We start from the raw sequence: 23,503 nt of genomic DNA, 5'->3' as shown, positions 1-23,503 counted from the left end.
TAAAAACACAACACGGGAGAGTTAAATGCGCTTTTTTTTCAAACATATTTCTAGTTGCAAAACAGCAACAGAGTCAGCACAAGGCTTATCTTGACTTGACTTAAACACATTGTGTTGTGCCAGGGCTGTCAGTCGATTAAAAATGTCGCACTAAAGCTGAGTTAATTCTCGATTAATGGAAAATTGATCGCACATTTTGTATCTTATTATCTATATATCTTATTATTCGCCACGGTTGTGTTCACATTTAAACAGCCCAAATTGATGCTGCACTTTATATTAAGGTCTCATCTTTAAGACATTATTAATACACTCATAAGACGTCATAATGCTTTATAGAAGATGTTATGAATGTTCAGAATCACTCAATAATGCGTTCCAAGCCTTAAAATAGTCTTTTGTAGGAGTGAATGTCAAGTGTCTGCTGCAGGTGCGCTGTTCCTCTATGTGTGTGGCCGCTGCATGTGGGAGGGGTTGCAGAGTGAGTGACGTCTCTCCAGAAGGGAAGAGGTGCCCGGTGCGTGTCCAGCTCTGAATGTGCGCTTCTGTGCAGTTTGGCTGTGACAAAGTCATAAACCAAGTCACGCTCTGTCCCAGACTCGCCTCATCCCTGTCCCAGCTCCAGCCCACAACAGGACATCAAACCCTGGAGTGTGCGCTCCAGCACCTCCCCTGTGACACTCTACCATGGTCCAGTGCGGAGACAGGAAAGGTTTTACACCTCAATATAATGATAACAAAGCGCACCGTGGGTCAGCTGATCGCTCCGCGCACATTAGGTTTTTTTTCGGTGGCGTTCGAGTTCTGGATTTTCGTTCGAAATCCGAAGCAAACAAAATCTCGAAGTTTTTGTTCGAACTCCGATTTGTTCGAAGTCTGAGACGTTCGAAAACCGAGGCACCACTGTATTATGAACATTCACAACATCTTCATCTCTTACTGATGGCAACTTAAACTAAAGTGTTGCTGACAGTGCTGAGTTAGAAAATGAAAAATATATATTTTCTCACATAACATGTTTAATTGTGCACCTTATTATTTTTCATTGTGTATGGCATTTTTTAAATTGCAACATAATGAAATTGTCTTTTTTGTTGCCATTATTATCTGCTTCATTAGCTGGCTTTATGAGGTACACAAATACTGCGACTGAGAAGAAGCAGCATTATTTTGCTTGCAACATGACCATCATAACTCAGCGCATGGCACTTACATCACACACATCGTATCACCATGTTTTATGGAAAGATGACAAGGCCAGATTCCACAAACACTGTGATCTCAGAACATGTTCCAGTTGAGAGTTCCTTTATATTGCAACCAGGTGCTAATAAAAACCCATAACCCTGCAGAGATCTAGAGGCTTTTATGCCACAGTGCCGAAGCCGAATGTGAGTCCAGACATTATCAAGACACTGTAGTCTCACAACAATCCCTGCCGGCGATACATTCTTCTTAAAATCTAGGTCAATAGCCGACATGAGACTTCCCCCTGGGCGTCCAGCAGCTCGCTGACGCCGGCACTAACTTTTGATGCTGGGCATTCTGGCATTCATTTGCATGATGTTCCAGCTTAATTTCTTTTACTATCTTAAACACAACGTGTGTTGGCTGAGGGCATGCAGCCTGTTAGTCTCTCCTCCACTGATATAGCGGTGAATTACATCCCTAAATCCGCTTTCAAATACGAGTGAAAGGGAGATAATAGTGTCACAAACAACAAACAGATGTCAATTTCCCGTCTCTTCCCGAAGTGGGGCAGCTTTACCGGCGGGATGGATGCGCCCATTACCCGGGCAATGATTTGCACAGTGACAAAGCGACTTGGTACCTACCAGATTATGAATTCACTCAGTATCTCCCACGGAAGAGAAGAAAGCTTTCATGCCGTCAACAGGAAATCTCAAACCATTTCTCTGACACAAAGGCCACAGGAATGAGTTGCCTTTCAGTTGGGGAGAGCCTGTGGGAGAACAGCAGAGATGATGGGTAATATGCAGATTTGATTCCACGTGTCAAAAATAGAAACTTCAAAGATGCACTCAGATGTCTGGCTTGTGATCTTCTGACAGGAATTCAGGTCCGTTTTATCATCTATGTATCACCTATGAGTCCCTTGGCTTCAGTTAGTCAGGGCTGAAGCATCAGGAGACACAGTGGTGTCATGCCTCCTGACACAGTGGTACTGAACTAAAAAGAAGCAAGAATTCCTGTTTCAGTCGCTTGACTGAAAGCAATTCACTGTTGGTTCAGAAAGATAAACAAGTTCCTTAAAGATATGGGAGATAAAACCAAACTCTTTTGAGCGCTGCTTATCTTACATTTGAGAAATGTAAATGTAGCATTTTATTCTTTTACATCTGTGGCATTAGGAGGAGAATATAAGGAAGCATTGATTTGTCTTTGAGCTAAGCTATTCTTTAAGTTTGGCCTTCACAAAGTCCTGCAGAGGACGGAGAGCGCCGGAATATTTGGGTCGGCAAGGAGTTTTGAAGGGCAACAGAGGAGTTTCCCACCTGTTTCCGTTGTATGATGTTTTGTAGACAGGCGTCTGCTGGATCATTTCGTCGGAGTAGATGGGCACGGCAGTCCGCACGCACTCGTGGGAGCACTGCAGGCTGTCGTTGTAGGCAGTGAAGATGTCCACCTTGCTGGGCACCCTAGCTGGGGTAAAGTCTGTAAGGTTTTGGCAGCTTTCTTCCTGCTGGTGAATCTTGCGCTGATGGCTATTGTGGCGGCCATTTCCAGACTGCGCACAGCTACAAAAACACGCACCAAAGACAAGAAGCAAAGATAAAATCATACCTTGAACCTTCCGTGGCGACAGTCCAGACTTGGCTCCCACAGAGGAGCGAAGGAATCGTGAAAAAGAAGAATCTTTCCTACCAGTTCTTAAGGACGAGTGTTGTGATCAAGGCTGCGATAACCATGATGAGGGACACAGTGATTGTGATTATCTGGTGAACTGCCAAACCTGCGCGCACACCAGGAAAAAACACATGTTCAGACCACCCACACAATTCACTTGAACACAGGGTCAGTCGCTGAATCCTCAGCGTCAATATAAAACACTGACATCTAGCGGAAGGAGGTTCACGTATCCACACAACTATGTCAAAAATGCACAATATTTTTCTCTATTTTTGTCATATTTTTTAATATTCCAGCTGCCTGTCTCAGACAATATGTCTTCATTCCAGCTGCCTGTCTCAGACAATATGTCTTCAAAAGTCTTGGCCACTTTATGAAGACTGATGTGAGCTCCATGGTACACAACTTGGATTCAGGTTGAGATCTTTACATAAAGTTTTCAGTGGAGTCCTTAGCATTTCTATCTCCTTTTCATATTCCAGCTGCCTGTCTCAGACAATATGTCTTCAAAAGTCTTGGCCACTTTATGAAGACTGATGCGAGCTCCATGGTACACAACTTGGATTCAGGTTGAGATCTTTACATGAAGTTTTCAGTGGAGTCCTTAGCATTTCTATCTCCTCCTCTCTCCGCCCCTCCACCCGCCTGCCCCCAGCTGACGTCAGAGGACGACAAGTTAAAAGCGCCCATTTATAAATATACATCTAAATCCAGACATAATAGAGTCTGGCCTTGACCTTGATCAATAGCCGTGGCCCTCAGCTGAGAATTACTCCCTCCAGCATGAGTGAGAAGCTACTCTTGCAGAAAAGACAGCCGGCACTCTTTTGTCCACCAAGAACCCATCGGATTAAGTCACATAAAGAAGCCGCATGAGTTTTATTTTCGCCGCGCAGTCGCAGCAGTTCTAAATGAAACGTTGAATGTGACATTGGGGGATCGCAACATAACCTCTCAGCGGCTAATTAAGCGGACCTTCCGTTCTGATGCTCCCGTTTTAATCAGCGAGTCTTTGTCCCGGCGATATATGGGAAACTAATAATGCTTGAGTGTTTATGTGGCCAAAAACTGCTGACAGAAATGGTTGTTATTTAATGGGGCGCCTTGTTAGGGCGGAATATTTCAGCGTTTACTGCAGTCTATTAGACAGTCTTATATTTTGGGTGATGAGAGATAAGAGGAAATGTTGGTTTCATTCAGCTTCTGTCGAAGGACAGCAAGTAGGAGGGGCTCAAGCATCTCGGAGTCTTGCTCCCAAGTGACGGAACGGTGGACAGACACCTTGGATAGGGACCAAAACTCAGTTGTCATTGGAGGAATTCAGTCATCTGGCACACTGTTGAGGAACATCAAAAAAAGGCAGTTCAAGTGGCACCTATGACGCTTAACATTTCCGTATTCAGAGTCACAAATCGGGCTGAGTCACCCCACAGACCTAAGAATCCTCTTGCACGTTTGCCTTATAACCCTTGGTCGGGAGGGTGCACAACTGGAATGAAAATGTGGGCCACTCTTTTATTCTTCGGTCACCTGAATGACGCACTACTACCACCAAAATAAAATTGCAGGCAGGCGTATTAAAACAGGGAGAAAAAGTCGTTTTTTTACCAGCCCTTTAGGTCTTTATGCCCTTGACTCAATTTCGGGAAGGTCCGATATGACCCTCGTAGCATCATGATCAATGCTACATATAGATCCGAATACAGACGAGGCCTTGTGTCTGTGCTCCGCATTCATTTTGTCCAAATTTCCCCAAAGCTTATGGTTATGGGCCAAACGGAGCAGTACCAGTGGAAACCATGGAAACTCCAATGAGACACAAAGAAGAATTCTCCATCCTCCAGTCGCAATATATTCAACAACCTGCTACAATGCTGCCTCTTTTGTGCAAGAGGTACATTATTGATACTTCATCCACAGTCGCCATGTTTGTTTTGGTGTTTGTTGTTGTCATGAATTTTTGACTGTGGGCTGCTCCCCCCGGTGGATATACTGGCGAACAGCAATGCTGACCTAAAGAATGCGTAGAAGTATGTGATCAGTGACATTGTTTGAGATAGTTGGGTACACTTTTGTACGTATGGCCTTAAGCTAGCAAAAAGAAAAGCAACATAGAGACTAGAAGGTCCGTCAGTAAAATCTAACTGGGAGGAAGGTGCAGACCTATGGGTCGGCTCTGTTCACAGAGTAGCTGAGAAAAGGGCAAACATCCAGACAGAGAAGCGTACGTCACAATCGCTGCTAAACAAATGTGAAAAGAAAGGAGCGCGCGCATTAAACTGCTGCATAAATATGTGAAAAGGTTGTCATGACTGTCAGCCCGGCAGTGGCGCAGCAGACATCCTCAGCAGAAGAGCTATTTAGTGTTGCAGCCTACGCCCACATGGAGCTGCTTTAAAAGCCTCATAAAAATGCTGAAAAGGCCTATAATTTGTTTAATCTAGTTGCAGCATACCGAGGGCGAGCTCCTGGACACCCACGCCACACAACGCACATTTGTTTCAGAAGGCATAAATCCTGATACACTTCATGAACTCACCCGGATTCCTGCAAACATCAGGCAGATGCTGAGCAAAAACCTCCATCAATGGCGGCATGCTGACAGTAAAGAATTGCCAATTAACGTCGGTGTCAAAGTGTCAATCTACACGGATTTCCGCCGAGCAACCCAAAACACTTTCCAAAAGAGAGGGAGGGAGGAAACACAGTGAAGAAAATGGATCAGAAACGATGACTTTGAAGCCTCCACGTCAGAGACATCGGCGGATAACAAGAGAGTGGCCAAGAGCATGTTTGTCTTGTGTGTCTGCCAGCATTAATGTTGACAGAGCGCTTTCCTTTAAGAGACACATGGAAGTGGCTGGAGTTTTAATGCACTTCTGGACCCGACCACCGGTGATGATGGGCCAGGACCGGCCCTCTGACGCCCCCTATCTGGTCCACACAAACACAGTGGCAATGTATTCTACCAAACAATTTGATTTATTTTATTTGAAATGTTGTTGCTTGCAATTCGCTTGTGGGGTCAACAGGTGGCAGTAGCCTCTAGGAACTAGTGATCGAAGATCGAAGCAGCTTTCACAGAACAGCGATTCATGGGCCAAGACACTTAATCTGAATGCCTTGAAATTTAAAATATGCTGAGGGCATAATAATATGCTGAAGACAGGCACCGACCATCACATGCATAATTCATCCTCCACTTTTTTTCAACATTTTTTATCCCGAAAATCAAATATTTATTCTCCATATATTCCTAAAACAACATTATTTTTTAGTTTTATTTTTCTTTTTTTTTATTTTTCTAACACAATGGGTGATGTACAGGACAACCACTGCTCACACATTGGAGGAGAGCCAACACAAGAGACGCATGCTACAGAGGTACAAAGCTCAAAAGGAAAATGTCATTTTTATCCAGGCTCATAGCTGAAGCCTACTGTTCTTACCATATTCCAACTCTCAGGAGAGTCACAGTTAAAATCAATCCCAGCCATCTAGACGTTCCACTTCCCTCTCGATCTGTCCCTGCTCTGGCATGAGAAGCACATAGGCCTGCTAATGCCCGTGCACTGACACCGAGCAGATTGGCTGGACATCATAATGTCCTTTATCCAAAACGATGTGTCAGTCAACATCTGCACTTCTCCTCCTGCAGGCAGATGCGTCAAGTCCTGGTGAAAGTGCTGAGCGGCGGAGTAACAGAAAGAAAGAGCATCTGCTCAGTCTGGTCCCTTCATCTCCTCTTGGCTGGGATTCCTGTAAATCAGGCGAAGGGGCTGAGACTCCGCACGCCTGTCACCAGGCATCAGCATTTAAGTCCAGATTTAACGTGCGAGAAAAGGAGATTCATTTTATCTACTTTATTGGGATTCAATAGCGAGTGTGATGTTGGAATTTACAGGATTGCCATGGCGACTGTGGCGAAAAGTGTTTCTCTGTCAGCGTCGCTCAGCGGTGAAGTGTAAGACGCGGCTCGCTAGCATGGCGCCACGTGCTGCGTTGCAATGTATCCCCTCCTTTAATAATAGATACTTAGAAACGCGACATGCATTTTACATGCCCCTGTTAGCGCCACGGTCGATCTCGCGACTCACTCTGTTTGAATAAACTGTGATGAACGGCTGCCAGGAACAATGACTCTCCGGTCTGCGTGGGACTTTTTTTCGGCTCACATTTCGAGTTTGTTTTGAACTATTATACAAATCATAGGTGTCAAACCCAAAGCCTGTGGGCCAAATATGCCCTGCCAACTTACTTTAAGTGGCCCGCAACTTTAAATGCACATAGTGATCTTAAAATTCAAACTAAGCTATTTTATGGAGGTTACATTTATACCCATAAACAGGTACATAAATAACTTCCTGTGTTCAGTTCAATGGTGCTTAAAGTTTTGGCCCCTCATCACTGCGCTTGACAGACACGGCTGTGTTTCTCAGAAGCTTCTCCTCAGTCACTCACTCCACCAGAGTGTCTCTATCGGGAGAAGCCTGCATCCCAAAGCTGACGTGTGCCTCGCAAATCTCATGAAGACAAGCATCCATTGCTCGGTATCATCTACCGTTGTGTAATAGAACAGCTGTGGAAGACACAAAAGTGCGTGCAGTTTTGTGCACGCTAGAGTACCTTGACGTAATCTGCGTGGACGTTTAACTTTAAGAGACTTTAAAATGTCAGGATCGCTTGACAAACTTCTTTTCTTCTCGCTGGAAACAGCTGCTCACGCCACTGGCGAAAGTCATGCGAGCGAATTCGGCTGGGAGTTTTTAAGGATTCATTTTGGAGTTTCACACGTTTTATAGACTTGTATTATTCATGGAGGGAAGTCACTCGGTTTTGACACATATTTCTGCATCCTTGAAGTCAATTGTCTGTCGGAGCAGCGAAAAAAAACTGACCTCAGTTCCCGAAAAATTACATTCCATGTTACATTACAATTTCATACAGAGCCAGAGAGAGCAACCTGAGAGAGGGTTTAGGCTAAGATGGATGTTCATTCAAGGGTAAATAAAATCCCATAAGATGCTGTTTTCTGCACACTTTTAAGGGGAAGGAAGGTCAGCGAAGGCATCCATACTGACCCCCCTTTTAACTCCTTGTGGAACTCAGAAGTGGTGCAGAATGACTTCGCTGTTCATCTGAAATGACCCGTCCATTCAGCCCACCTAAGTCAATGTTTCCAACATTAGAAGCTCAACACTTTTGTCAGAAGTGGCATCATCAAAGAGTGTAATATCGCTGTAATACAGATCCACTCCTGCCATCTTTGCATCATTAGAGAAAACAGGTGAGACAGTCGGACGAGTAAATTATGTTGTGTTTTTTCAGGTAAGCCTCTCTTCAATTTGGAATCTCTGAGGACACCGCGTTGATGCCAGAAGCAATTACAAGATATATTTACAGCCTTATGGCGATTTGAAATTCGCTTTACATTCGCGGAAATTGCGGAATAAAAATCGCCGTGCTCTTACCGGGGGTTTCCCCATATGGCTTTGGTGGTTTGACAGCCTCCCCGAAGCTTTTCGTGGTGGTGCTTATCCTCTTGGGCTCAGGTGTGGTCACTACAGTCGACGTCGTCTGGAAAAGTCTTGTAGTGCTCGCGGTCGTCGCCGCTGTAGTGGTGGAGGCCCTCGTAGACAGTGTTGTGTTTGGCCCCGGTTTTCCATCATCATCGATGCTGTCTGTTCCTGTGGGACCCCAGTCAATAAATCCAGCCACCGTCGTAGTCCGACCCTCCTGGGACTTGTCGTAGCTGTCCCATTTGAACTCCCTCCTGGCTCTGAGCAACAACCTCACCGGGTTTTCTTTGCTCCGACTCGATATAGGAGCTCCTTCGTCGCCGCTTTCCACCTGAGAGACTCTCCACCGGCACTCCTTACATGCCGTCTGTCCTTTATGAGGTGGCTTGCGAAACTTCTGACCCTTGACCTTCGAGCCAAGCCCAGCCCGGATGTCTTGGGGAGAAGAGATAGGGCTGAGGAGCCGACGGGCCAGAGGGCTCACTGTTCTCCAGTGGAGTTTGTTTGGCGTGTCCCAAATGGGCTGCAAGCGAGGCCGCGAGCGAGGCAGTGGTTTAGGCATTACTTTGACCCCAAGACCTTGACTGAGTGGGCTGCACACAGAGAAGTCCATTGTTAGGTGGGTCATAGCCAGCAAGAGCCACATCCGGTGCCCCACATGGATGCCTGGCCTCACCGCAGACAGACTGCAGAGAGAGAAAAGGGAGAAGAACAGATGATTAATTTGATCTTAACAACACACCCAGTCATCCGTCCAACAAACCAGCACAGGCTTTTGTCTCTCAGAAGAAAGAGAGAGTCAGAAACGGTGTGCTCGCATCTCTTCATGGCAGGAGCAGGTGACCTAGATAACCGATGAGACGTTCACTGACCACCTAGTGGCCGGTCAAAATAAACAATATGTGGCGCCTCCAGATTTCCAGTGGAGCCGAGGGGCAGACTGACAACCACACACACCTGAGGACAGTGTGGAGTCATCAATTAACCGATGTAGTGTGGGAGGAAACCAGTGTGCTCGGTGGGAACCCACGCAGGCAGAACATAAATAAGGTCACTGGTTTCCTCCAAACCCGGAGGTGTTTCGAGCTTGTTGCGAGGTTGCATGCGAACCACGGCACCACGGCCCACCACCATGTGTTGCACATCTTGACTCGCAGTAAAAATACAAGACAAGATGAAGGAAGGTCGGAGTGAAGAAAATATGTCCAAGATTATGGATTTGATCTTTGCGATCTGAAGCTCCAGGGATTTATCCCTGATGTTGCAGATTCATATCAATCCAGGGATGATTGCACCGCCACAGAAGGTCGGGCCCGGTTCAGCTCATCATCATATTCAGCATTATCTCCCGCAGACACAAAGTCACCTCATTCCCAAAAGACAACACGCAGCGCGAGGATGAGAAAGCCGGACGCAGCAGAAGTGCCTCAGAAAAGTCTTCAGCGTCGCACTTGTCGTATCGATTGGCTTCTCACGAGTCCCAAAACGACCTTCGCGCTCAACAAACACAAGTCCTGATCAGCAGTGGGACGCAGCTGCCGATGGTTGAGGCCGGGACCCTACAGTCGACCGATTGCACCGACAACCTTCACTGACCCCAGGGACAAAGCCGCACATTGATTCTGAGGGGAGGACCTCATTACGGGATATCTTTCATCTCTGCTGTCCTTGGCCAGTTTGAGCATCCACCCAGGAGACTTCTGAAGCGTCAGAAAAGGTGATGACGTGTGGGAAACGGTGACTCGGCTCATCTAGTCTCAGAGGCAATATGAGGTGATGCTTTGGTGCGATAATCTCCATGATCTCAGAACATGCCTGTCGCTATTGTTTGACATGTCTGGAACCATATCATGTCATCGCCGAGGTGAGATCAGCGAGTTATTTCCAGGTATTAACTCTCTAGTTGGCTTTGTTTTTGGAGGCACGCATTGCTTCGGTGTATATTGAAAGGAATAAAGATGGAGATCGGTGGGATGCGCTGACAGAAAGTCAGCGGAGAGACAAAATGCAGCTTCTACCAATGATTCATCTGAGTGGGAGCATGGAAAAGAGCCTGAAAGGAAACCCCACAGATCACTGTAGTGGACGTTCAGACCTGCTCTTCTTACGAAACTGTCCATCATTAAGTAGCCAGAGAGACCAGCCCGATGCTTATACATGTCGAGATGTAGGCTGTGAAAGCACTGCCTGCAGGTCCAGTAGAACCCTGTTTCTCATGCTACATCAAACACATGTGGTGAGAAGAAGCAGACATGGTGTTGTCATCTTAAATATAGCTGAATAACACACTAAAACAGAAGCCTCTTTTTGGTAGATGATTATAACCAGCTGGGCTTGAAGGGAGATTTACTAAAACTGCGTTATAGTCAGATATTTTTTGTTTCCTGGTTTGCTGCATGATCCGCCTTCAGCACCTTGGACAGCTCCAGAACAAGAGCACTGTGAATCGCCTAAATAGCTGATCTCCATCTGCATGATAACGTTTGTCGCTGTGGCACAGACACACGAACACACAGGCAGATCAAGAGCTAACTCTGAAGCCGCCAGTTGCAGGTGAATCCACACTACTTTCCTGGCAACCTACATTACATTTGAAACATGCGAGTTAAAGACACAATTTTCAGATGCAAACTTGCTTAAACTGCAAGCAGAAGACTTGACTCGGAACGTTTCCTCATTCCCCTGCACAGTGAATCACTAATATAGACCGACTTTCATGTGACTGAGGTGAGAAATGATGTCTTTCGTATTTACGCCACACAAACAGTGCCAGTGTTACTGTGAGCCAGCACTATTCTTGAATTCAATTTTATGCTGTATTTTCGAAACCGTGTGAGCGCGCTCCTTGGCAGAGGCGCGTGCCGTGCTTTTGACCACATATTTCGCAGCCTGTTGAACAGGAACCATTGCCAGCACACAAAGAAAGATATATTGGATTGTAAAAACTGCACCCCGACGGCAAATCAATCTAGCAGAGTATAAAAAAGATGGCTGATAAAGGGATATTGAATATCGGAAGAATACTTCCTTTATCCCCGCTGAGCTCGTTTGTTTAAGCTCATGCACCGTCATGCTGTCATTATCAGCTTCAGAACCAAGCTAAACCCCCAAATGCTGCTGTAAGGAGATTCGGCTACACCCGAAACAGTGAGCTCATCATCACCAGGAATTGAGACCTCACTTTTGGGACACACACGCGGGATTTTCTCCTGACAAGAGAAGAATAAATGGGAACACATCCTTGCCTCCTCTCTCTGTTCTAAGACATCTCCGTTTCAGAGGCTGGACCTTGACTGTCCTTCAACATAAGCAAATGATGTAACAGCACATGAAAGACATGTTATTTCTAAGCAGTAAATTTGGATTATGCCTCTCATCCAAAATGTGAAAAAGCAGTGGAGGAGGGTTCGCCGAGCTTGACTCCTCTCTCTCTCGGCGGCGCCAGTTTAAGCCCTGCTATATTCAGCAAATCTACTTTCAACTTATTCTGCAGCTTCCAATAAATGCCACTGTCGGGGGGGGGGGGGTTAGGATTAGGCCTTGACAGGCACTCAAAATAAAACACGTCGTCATACGTCAACATACTTAAGAATGAGTCGGCAACAAATAATAAGGAAGGCAAATTAGCACACCTTTTATGTGCAGCGAATTTAAGTGAAGCTGAAGAGAATGGAAGCTCGCCTTTAACATCTGGGCTAACTTTATCGACTTGGGTAGCACATGATACCGAGTAGCATTTCTCGGAAATATCCGACCTATAATACCATCAAAAGGCCAATTGAATACAGAGTGGCCTTTGAAGTTGGGGAGGAAAAAAGGTCCGACACATAAGAGTGAATAAAAGGCTCGAGCAGAGGGTGAAGAAAAGCCCATTCACAGAAGGCACTCTGCCTTGACAGTACACAGTGCCGCGCGTCAGAACAGGTTTCATACAACCGTTGAGCACGACTGCTGGCATTAGAAGTGATGTATCGGATCATCGCACGTTCCGCAGCCGGTTCTACCTCTGCTACACTCTTATTCAGGATGTCATTTCTTCAGTCGAGCTGGAAAGAGCTGAGCCAAAAGGCTCACTTAGTATAGAGAGGAAAAGCCAGCTATCTCCGCAGAGAGGGCTGGATTTACTTAGAAGTCAGGAGGAGGAGGATGTGTTGCCTCTTGTCAGATGCTGGGACAGACCCAGGCCACTCGGGAGAGATGCTGTCCTGGGAACGCCTCAGAATTCCCGGGGGAAGTGAGTAACAAGCTAAGGGATGAATGGATGGGTAGAACCGAATGAGGAGGGGAGGGAGAATTAAGAATATTAACTCACTATTATCGGAAGGATTATGTTGCGAAAATAATAAAACACAAACTAGTCAAAGGATTTTGGGAATTGTTTGGCACAGCAGTGGGTGCATGAAATCTAAAAACACAAACAAATCTTGGGACCTATCTGAAAGTTCTGTTTGTTTTCGTTTTGCTGTTCTTTAAGTTCAGGCAACTAAAAACTCTCAAAGTTACGACTGAAGAGTATTAAATATTCATATCTACTTCTGTGTATATGTCACAAATGTCTTTGATCTTGACTTGATCATTTAAAATGTGAAAATGTTTGAGTGCAGCACAGTTTCAGTTTTTACAGTGTAAAGATGCAGCCAGCATGGTCGACTTTAAAATTCTAGAGCAGAGTTCTCAAATTCGACACCTCAAAAAGGCAAAAATTCCGCTGCTATCCAAACTAAATTCATATTTAAGTATCTATTTGCATGAGGCTTCCACTACCTTTAAATAAAAAAAAAACAAAAGTCCCCTAGTCAGAAATGTTAGCACTTCTGTCGGGGTATTAAACCCTGAATAACACAACAGATTCATGGGATTAAATTAAATCTACCTTTTTGTGGCTGACTTCCAGTGTCGGCATCACACTGTGATCACTTGTGAGAGGCGCGTCTTAATTAGAACTTGTCTGCAGATGAGCTCCCCCCCTCAGGGACGGGAAGAAGACAGGTGTCCTCACCTGGATCGAGAGCCATGCAACTGACAGCTCTGCAACTGAGTTTCAATTTTGGACAACACAGCGACTCAAATGTGTCATGACTCGAGCCCTGCAAGGAAAAAAAAATGATGGACAGGGCTGCGACTGAAACACTAGTGTTCTTGTTTCCTCGCTGCAGGGGCTTCAAACCAAAGAGGCGGTGACACTTATTCACCGTTTAACAGCGCGCGACACAACCTGCATTTTCACATTCAGAAAAGCGCTAATGATTGATAGGACATTTCAACGTGGAACTGTGTAAACCTTGTCACTCCCACGCAGCTCTGAAAATGGCACTGACGGGAGAGGGAAGGGAAAAAAAACCAGCAGCTCAGCAGCTACAGTTCATGGTGTTTCTAACTGCAGTGGGTGGTTTTCTCTGGTGGGTTGGAAATCAGGGGTCAAAACAAGAATTTGTGAGGATTTTCCAGCTAGATTTCAGAGCAAACCTGCGTCAGATAACTGTGTGTCTGTTACTGACAATGTTCTTTCCCTTCTCACTTTTGCACCTCAACTGTTTTCAATGAAGCCACGCGGAAGATCTTGAGCTGAGTCACAAGACGAAGCTCTGGATTTACCGATCGATCTACATTCCCACCCTCATCTATGGTCACGGGCTCTGGGTCATGACCGAAAGGATGAGATCGTGGATACAAGCGGCTGAGATGAGTTTCCTCCGCAGGGTGGCTGGGCGCACCCTTAGAGATAGGGTGAGGAGTTCGGTCATCCGGGAGGAGCTCGGGGTGGAGCCCCCTGGACGCCTCCCTGGGGAGGTGTTCCGGGCATGTCCTACCGGGAGGAGACCCCGGGGAAGACCCAGGACTCGCTGGAGAGATGATGTCTCCGGTCTGGCCTGGGAACGCCTCGGGATCCCCCGGGAGGAGCTGGAGGAGGTTTGTGCGGACCGGGAAGTTTGGGCTTCCTTGCTCCGAATGCTGCCTCCACGACCCGACCGCGGATAAGCGGAAGAAGGAAGGAAGGCGGAAGATAAAACCAATGGAGACTTTCATCCTGACACTTAAAGAACGTCATTTTTTCAAAAGCATCTTTTCAATAACCAATGCATGTAGCTCCTTGGAAACATATATCATATACTGTATTACGTTGACTTCAAAGCAAAGGCCATATTTCTTGTGATGTAAGACCAAACTAGTGATTTTTGTGGCACAAATCCAATCCATTTTGAAAACCCAGTCTTCATGAATAGTTGGCATCACCTTGGCGCCACCTCTTCAAAGTGACAGCCAGAACATGAAGGGACATGTGGCTTATTCACAAAAAACTTCCCGCCAACCACAAACATCGGCGATGATTCATCCCTTCTTTTATCTGCCATTGTCAGGAAGACAACCCTCCAGACTTAGACAAACACTCAACAATAGACTTCCCCGCGGGCTGGGGCCGTAGCTGTGTTTATCATGAAAGAACACTGCGGCTTGATCAAAGACTTGTAAACACCACCGGCACCAGGAAGAGGAGCCAGACTAACATAAGGCTTCTCATATTTCAAGGTCTTTTTCATACGTCTGGAGCGACCATTAGCTAAGGTGGAGAACTCGCAGCCGCCGACTCAACAGAAGAGCTTTTAACAGTGATAGAAATACACTGAGAAAGAAAAAGAGGTTGACATCATTTCACGATTATTTCTTCACAAAACCGTGGGGGAAATCCTAATTGTTTGAAGGCCCTCAGGCAAGCAATCCAACGCGCAAGTGGAAAAGAATAATTACGTGGAGACCGTCGCTGCTGGTGGGAGCTCGTACAATGTGCTTCCATTCATTCCACCTCCCCCGATTGTGTCAGCCTCCAGGACAAACTGTTCACACTGTAGAGAGACTCTTAAAATAGACATGGGGGATACATGGGCCTATACATTTACATCACCCTTAGAGAGCCACAGAGATGGAGGGGAAAAGGAGAACAGGGAAGAAGCTGTGTGACAATCCCGCCCCTCTGGGGGGTAAAAACTCAGGCCTGGAAATAAGGACACGGAGCGGGAAGGAGGGCACACACCGGGGCATGCCGGACCGTCCACTCACACCGCAGCCACAAAACACTTTATACCGTCTTTCTTGACTATAAAAAGGTCACTTCTACGCCGCACACTTGCGCAGACGCTTTATAGTGTTTCGTGTTGTTAAACACGACTCGGCAAGACTTTTACAAGTCCATAACTTGTGTTCTGCACCGCCACACAGGTGGGAATCGATTCTCTCGGTGCGGCACTTCATTGGCGGCAAAGTGGAGGAAAGATTCCACACCACAAACATGTCTTCATCCCGAGCTAGTGATAAAGCCAGAATGCTCTTCTCATCTGCGGCCATCCATCTCCGGTTTCCCTTGTTAGGAAACATAAAATATCCGCTGAGCTCCTGGCTTTTTATTAATGAAACAGTGGCTTACCAAAGAGGCTCAAGACGTGTCTGAAGTGCTGCAACTCGCTGTGACCTACTAATTACTGATAAAATATTTAAAGACTTGTATTTTACAGCGAGCTGCACTCTTCCAGGCAGACCTCAAATGATTCCTATCCTCTCCTCCTTTCCGCCCGAGCTGGGAAAGGAGAACGTTGAGAAGGGTGCACTAAGAGATGCACTGGAGTCTGTAAAAAATCACCCCCAAAAATTCCAATTTTTCGCACCATACAAGGAGGAATGGAGCGCCACAAGGTACACAGCTCCTCCCATTCCTCTTCTCACTTGTTTACATCGCACTTCACTCCAGAGTCAATTCCTCGAGCCTCTAAATTATTTATCAAGAACCGACTTGTATTTTTTGGCTCCGAAACACTCGCACTGTAAGACTGCTTTTCTGTCCTTCCAAATTTCATTAATCCCAGCGTGTAGTTTAAGCGCTCCTGACCCGGAGTAATGACTCTTTTCAAGGCGAGGTCGACAGAAATGTTCCGCAGCTCAAACTGCCCCGAGTAGTGCATTAAGCAACCAGCAGTCTTTGTCAGAAATAATAAGAGGGAGAGTAATTTAGCTTCCTCACAAGTCGACTTGCGCATCTGTTATGTAAAGGACGGCCTGATCCTGGAAGTGAGCTGCGCTGGGTATCGCTTACAGTGATGTCCTCTTCGGGAGTGGGAAGTGGGCGGGCATCATGTGGCGGAAAACTACAGCACAGATCATGTCCAATCTCAGAACATGGATCAGACTTGAAATAGAGATCAAGACCTGTATTTACATGGAGCGTATGGAAGCGCGTATAAATGTAATGCATATGGTAATCTCCTTATTTTCTTTTAACTAAATGCATTTGCCACTTGCATTGTAAATAAGGCTCAGAGAGAAGCACACCAAGTGTTTCTCAATTTATTATTTAACAGTAAAACCATTGTATATACGTCTAAAAATGATTTTTTTTAGATATATTCATAGATCATACACGTTGAGGTAGAATGTGGATGAGTCTGTGATCATTTCTACTTCACGGAGACAGAAGCCCAGCTGTCACCGGCAGGAAAAGTCGGGCAGAAACAAAGCCAGAACCTCGGAAGAAAATATGCAATTCAAATGAAAAATACGTGGGAGCTGCCTTTCCAGTCGAATAAACTCAATAAACTGCTGATGATAAAGTAAATTGAAAATGTCAGACGGTATACAAAACGCAGCAAAGACTTGGCTTCCAGCTTGATAAATGGCAGTGCATATTAGATATTTATGAATTAGAGGGCTTCACCGTTCCTCCGTTATTCCCTTTAAAGGACATTTTTAGCAGCACCTGGCACACACTGCTCCACGCTGAGGAATAGGCTCCAACTGTAGAGGCGGAGTGTTGCACATTGTTGGTCTGAATTATCAGCCACAAAATCAGAAACAAAGCTGTGGTTGTTTCATTCCACTTCTCCTGGAAAACTGGACCTCACTGGTGCAACAGTTTTCCAGAGTAGATGCATCCGACTCCAACTCCTCTCTACTCTTGACTCCCTCGTCCTCTGCAACATTGTACCTGTACTTACATGACTGTAGTGAGAAAATGATCATTTTAAGACTGAAAACACTTAAAAACTTGTGAACTCCACTTGAATACAGGTCAGCCAGAGGGCGACTTTCCTCAAAATGATTGGCAAATATAGTGTCTACTTATGTTTATTATTTGTTATCAGTTTGTTCCGGGACTTTATCCTCTCTTTTTTTGGGTATTTCATGTCTCTTGAAATTCAAAGAAAATATTTTGTGTGCCCTTGTATCACATTTAAATGTATTCTCCTTTATGATTCATATTGAAATATAAAGTAATAAAAACACCATGAAACTATTTTTCCTTGTCCAATGCCCACTGAGCAATGTAGCTCCTGATGGGATGTAATCCGCACCCTAACGCTGTGTTCCAGTTACCTCGGAATTTGAAAGTCCGACCCAAGTACAGTGCGTTCCCTTGATCAGGGTCGGAAAAGAAGATGGCGCCGTTCACAAAAGCTTTTGTCAAGCGCGCATTGACCGAATATAAAAAAGATCTTCATAAACAAGTGTCCTGTTTGCAAGAAGAAAAACCGCACGCGAAAGAGGAAAGATGTGTTTGAGATGTTTTGAGCACAGTTTTGAGCAAAGAAAAAGATTAAATTCGACCATTTGTTGTCATAGATCAGAGGCCAATAAATGCATTTATCACCACATGACATGACAAAACATCCACTCAAAACAAGAGCTTATTTGTCAACGAAAACAATGGGGGAAGTGAGAGATTTATTTTCCCAAACAGAACAGATACAATCCAAGCACAACCTCCATGACACCATTGCCATGACCCACATGCTCTGGGAGATAAGCATCACTCGAAAAAGCCAGGGAATTAGACTGAAAGAGGGGAAAATAGATCAAACAAAAACCACAATCTACTCAAACCCTCGCTCTCCAATTCTACTTTCTGCCTCATTCCACACCAATTGCTGCTGCTGTGAACAAATAGAGAGGGTGGAAGGATGTTTTGCCATTCATTTAAGGACTATTTTGGTTGAGAAATGGCCCACTGAGGCATGGCACGCAGGCCAGTTAGTGGGGACGTCCATGACGGATAAATGTGAACCTTAAGAGAGTCGGTATTGATCCAGAAAAAGCTCACAACATGAATCAAGTATGAGCTGGGAGCTGCTGGTTCCTTCACTCTGAGGGATGGATGAGCTTCAGAGGAAGAGGGACGTGCAGTCTAGCACAGTCCGGAGCGAACAAGATGGTCATTAAAATCCGGCTGGCGCCATTATGGAGGAGCTGAAAATATCCAGGTGTGGAGCCGAGCCGCTTGACTTGCCACCCTTTGGAATTGACTCACTTAAAGCCACTATCATATGAGGCTCTGTCAATGAATTCACTGCGTCTCCCGCTATACACTGCCTGTGAGTGACAGATCTGCTGTGACTCCAGAGCTACTGCCTTGCTGGAGCAACACTGCTCACCTGGGAGTGTCATTTTCCGGGGGTCAGGATTTGATAAATGACAGCCGTTCTCTTCAGAACAACACACGTGGTTTTGATAGAAAACCCTGACCAAGTTTGACGCCGACTGACAAGACAAATGAGCGGAGGTAGGCCTTATCTAGCCTCATAAACATCATGGCTGCTGCCTCAAAAACCCATGGCTTTTATGGCTTAATACACACGAGTTGAACAGCTTATCCTACACTCCTGTTGCTCCAACACTCGCTCGCCCACTCTCACACCACGGTGCTGACAGCTCGCCATGAAAAGTGTATCACACGATCACACTTGAGGAGGAATTTCAGATTTGGAGCGGCGCCACTGAATCTTCAGGATTGGACCTTTTTTTTTTTTAGGCAAACGCCTTTGTATCCATTGATAAAAGTAGCAAGTATTATGAGCGATTTTTAACAGTCGGAAATTTCCAACAGTTTCGGAGGTTTTGACTTTCACTTTCTTGCTGTGTTCAGTTTTCATCTTCCCTCCTGTGTGAAAGGCAGCTTTGTAGCACTACCGCCCCCTGGAGTCCGACTCAGCTCATTGCGATCAACAATATTTCAATTACACCAAGAGAATGAATTTAAACTAATAATTTTGGGTGAGAAAACCTCCCACAGACCTGGTTCCAGGTGCTTGGATCTCAACTGGCTTCTGTGGAGCTCACCACCCTCATATCAACAAACTTCTATTTCACTTTACGTAGGTGTTGAAACTTTCATGTCTGAAAAGGTGCCACTTTCCTCAGTCGACCCAGAAGAGACACACTGTTTTCCTGGTGACTTAATACGCATGAATAATAGAAAAGCAGATTATTAAAGCGAGCACAACAATAAACTTGCGAGAGCTCTATCCTCCGATCAATGATTCAAACATGGGGGGACACAGCACATGCTCTCTGGACTGCTTTCGCCTCACTGTGTCTGCATTATTTATTTTGATGTGCGCCAAATAAATCTGATAATTAAATTTTGATGTCCCGCCCCTTCTCTTCCTCCCAGACTTCCACAGAGTCCCGCGCCACACCAGCGGTGGAACATTTTTCTGGTCGCAGGTTTTCTTCCTCCCTACCTCTGTTTGTTGTGGTGAGAAGACAAACTCATGAATATGAATAAGCTGTTATGAGCTAGTTCTGCCCGCGTCTCTTCATGTCCTCATTACAATGCCGAGTCAATGACAAGTCATTTGCGGTTGACTCTTTCAAAAAAACAGATCAACTTCTCCCTCCTGGTCAGACAAACTTCCCTTTTGTCGTTCCAGTTTCCAGTTTCACAGGGACAACCTGTTCTGCTCCATCAGGGTTTATCCGAGCGCCGAGCACAGGATGTTTACCACACGCACGCAGACGGATCTCTGGAGGAAAGGATCCTAGAGACGTAACACAGCCTATTTCACCGCAAATTGGGTTAAGCACGCTCCAGAGAGGCGCTGTTAATAATCCTCGTGGAGGCTGTTAAGATGGCTCCGAAATCTGAGCGCTATCTGATGGCCTGTGTCACCTACAGCTGGGCGGACGCTCTGACTGAGTCTTGCTGTGTGGGTTAGTCCTTTCTTTGCTTGAGATTAACAATGATGTTGCCGACTTGGGTGACAGACTGAGCAGGTACAGGGCGAGTCACCTTCCTACCATCAAGAGGAACCAGTCAATTCTGAGAAGTTCTGCCACCTGAAAATCCATTTCTTTCATGAAACCAGCATAGAAGCACCTAAAAACACTGCTGAGGCCAAGGGTGGCGCCACAGACAAGAGCAGCACCTCAGGTTAGGTCCACGCTGAGACTTCTCCTCCAGAGGTCTCAGCCTCTCCTCCACTCAGATTGAAGTGTTTCATCTCATGATGTCATGCAAGTGCGAGCCAGAGGAGGTCAGGCGCTGCATGTACAGTCAAGGATGCTTAATAAATGGATGCAAATGGACGGCCATTACATCCGGCAGCGGAGAGGAGATCCACCACTGCTCTTGTTTCACTGTATGTCATCACCAATAGAGCCATTTGGCTTGCAGAAGAATCCACTTAGTCAAAACAGAGAAGTTCTCAAAACAACCAGCTCAAATGAAAAGGAAACTCCCAGTTAAACTGGAGGCATTTTTGGGCTGTTGTTTAACATTTATTTGGATGTATTCCCCCAGAACATGGATTCAAAGATTGAAATAGCAGCGATGGATTGTCACATTTCTGTGAAGAAAACATGGACCACGTTTTTCAACTGCGCACCAACAGCGTTTATTTTTAGTTGCAGTCTCGTCTTTCAGCCGGATTTAAAAATAGATGCCGAGATTTGGGGATAAATTCAACTGTCAAATCGGGTGAGGCTCAGGTACAGAAAGCCCAGACCTCACCTTTAGCTCCGCCGGCGTCTGCGTTCTTTTTCATCGTGCTGGCGACCCCCAGCGTGCAGGGTCTGAATTTTTGGGGATGGTTTTGTTCTCTTTTTAACACCACATTTCAAAGCTGCATTAAAGACGAATATGTCCCCATAACGCCCGCGTTTATTCAAGGAGACTTTGCGTAAAAGTTGTGCGCGCAATGTAAGGCGCCGCTGCGATGAAATGAAATGTTCCTACCTGCGTTTAATCCACATTTTTCCGTGACAGCCGAATCGGACTCAGTCGTCCAGGTAGCCTCCCATCGAGACGGGGGTCTCCACCGAACAGCAGCGGATGAAAACACTCAGGTAACAGACCTTACTCCAGCTGTCAATAACGCGAACATGGTTTAGGAAATATCCGCGGACGTGGCGCACATTAAATTCCTCCGACGGCGCTGGCGGACTCCAACAAATGTCAAGTCTCTAGTGAAGTTGCCAGGTGAATTGTCCAGCCGATGTGTCACTTCACCAGTTGGAAAGAACGAGGGGACGCGTGCGGAGGAGGACAGGTGAGTGGGAAAGCGACAGTCGCTGTCCTCAAAGTTTGCCTTCATGAAGAGACCTTCTCGCGGAGGCGCAAACGACCGTGGTCCTCATGGTCGCAAAAGACTGCACGCCTTCTTCTGCATCACAGAGGAGCGACACCCCCCCAAAATAAATCGGGGTGGAAGCTTCAGAGGTGACAAGTCAGTGTCGACGGGGGGTCCTCGTCATCCACCAACATCTCAGTGCGTGAAGAAAACGAATCAAAATCAGGAGGGGAAAAAAAAAAAAGAGTCGATGGAGATCGAAGGCGCAGAATCCCGGACTTGTTCCAGTGGAGTTGGAGAGAGGAGGATGAGTGGCTGCTCCTGCTCCTCCTGCTGCTCCTCTTCTCTCAGACTGACGGAGCGGACCTGCTGGCGGAGCCTCGTGCTGCCGTGACGTCATTTTAAAGCCCGACGTGTCATGTGGCTGAGTGTGACATCACTCCATGGGAGAACTTGAAGACCTGCAAAGACAATGACTATAACAAACTCATCCACCACCGTCTGTCCCGGCAACACAGGGAGAGAGGCACGCAACTTAATGTGGGAGGAAACCAGAGTGCCTAGCTGGAACCATGATCTTGCTGCGAGGCTCCATGGACAATCTGATTCTGGGGTACCTCAGGGTACGACTCCGTCTCCTCTAGTTTTGCAGAATTATACATTAAAATGGTACATAAATGTTCAAGTAAATATTTCGGACTGTTATAATAAGTACTTCACTTTTTTACCACTGACCATTTGTTGGCATTGTAACAATGTTTTCTCTAATATATTGTTAAACAGTATGTTTTATATATATATATATATATATATATATATATATATATATATATATATATATATATATATATATATATATATATATAGATCCCACTGATGCACAAGACACGTGGCAGCTAGGATGATAACAACAACAACAAACATGGAGGAATCCCTGAACAAAAGCAAACAAAAGCATCTGTTTGCTTTTGTTCAGGGATGTTTTTCGCTACACAATGGTCAGGGTTTCCACTACTCTGAATGGACTTGAAATTCTTATAAAATTGAAATTCTTATACAAATATTTTCAAAACGTTAAAAGAGCTTTAGTTCAAATATGGTGATATAAAAACTTGAATATAGCCACCATCCTGATTTATTGTCAAACTGATGCAAAATAAGCAATATTTTGTTGTTTAATTGTATGTATGGGTCCAACATTTGATTCAGTAATATACAAAATTCAAATTGCTTTATTTGCTTTTATGTTCAAGGAAAAAAAAATAAAAAATGTTACAGTCAAGTCAAAGCACCAGGTGAAACAGTGGCTCTGTTCCTTCATCACGTGTCATGCCTGGATGAGCCACCAGCAGATGGAGCGGAGAGAAGTCTTTGCCTCTTTGAGGTGAGGAAACTGCTCTTGTACCCTGATAAGGTGAAATATAATGATTATCAAAATATTCATCGCACAGTCGCCGGCAGCTCTCTTCTCCTTTGAACCTCTCCCCCTCTCGTCGCTGTGGACTCTCCCACCGGATGAACGCCTCGCACAGCGCACCCCCAGAACATCCTTTTGACTTTTCACAAAACAAGCTGCAGTAGAGTGTATGATTCCGCCCGTGATCATGAGAGGACGCCATCACTGCTCACCCTGCTTCAGCTCCTTCACCAGGGAGTCGCTCCACTGAGTTCTACAGCACTCAATAATCCATTTAATGGTTATACATCGGAGGTTCAGACCAAACTCTACTTTCTGCTTTCGTTTAAATGCCTTGATCTTAATGTACTTAAGGTTTGCTAGCC

The 23,503-nt window shown here is 45.6% G+C and overlaps 1 protein-coding gene across 1 annotated transcript in view; it reads right to left on the bottom strand.

The window, feature by feature from the left end:
* Positions 1–22,091, bottom strand: part of ajap1 (adherens junctions associated protein 1) — a 28,229-nt gene extending 6,138 nt beyond the window's left edge. Inside the window, exons 1-5 of the mRNA XM_053849442.1 lie at positions 21,388–22,091; positions 8,343–9,076; positions 2,887–2,974; positions 2,517–2,759; positions 1,836–1,963 (exon numbers count right to left, since the gene is read on the bottom strand). Of these exons, the coding sequence (XP_053705417.1) occupies positions 1,891–1,963; positions 2,517–2,759; positions 2,887–2,974; positions 8,343–9,076; positions 21,388–21,404 (1,155 nt within the window). The 5' untranslated portion in view covers positions 21,405–22,091 and the 3' untranslated portion in view covers positions 1,836–1,890. The remainder of the gene's footprint in view (positions 1–1,835; positions 1,964–2,516; positions 2,760–2,886; positions 2,975–8,342; positions 9,077–21,387) is intronic.
* Between the last annotated feature and the right edge of the window lie 1,412 nt (positions 22,092–23,503).

The sequence above is a fragment of the Synchiropus splendidus genome, chromosome 18, assembly GCF_027744825.2.
Source record: "Synchiropus splendidus isolate RoL2022-P1 chromosome 18, RoL_Sspl_1.0, whole genome shotgun sequence".
Lineage (NCBI taxonomy): Eukaryota > Metazoa > Chordata > Actinopteri > Syngnathiformes > Callionymidae > Synchiropus > Synchiropus splendidus.
Note: the sequence above shows the minus strand (reverse complement) of the source record. Positions and strands in the feature narration are given on the sequence as shown.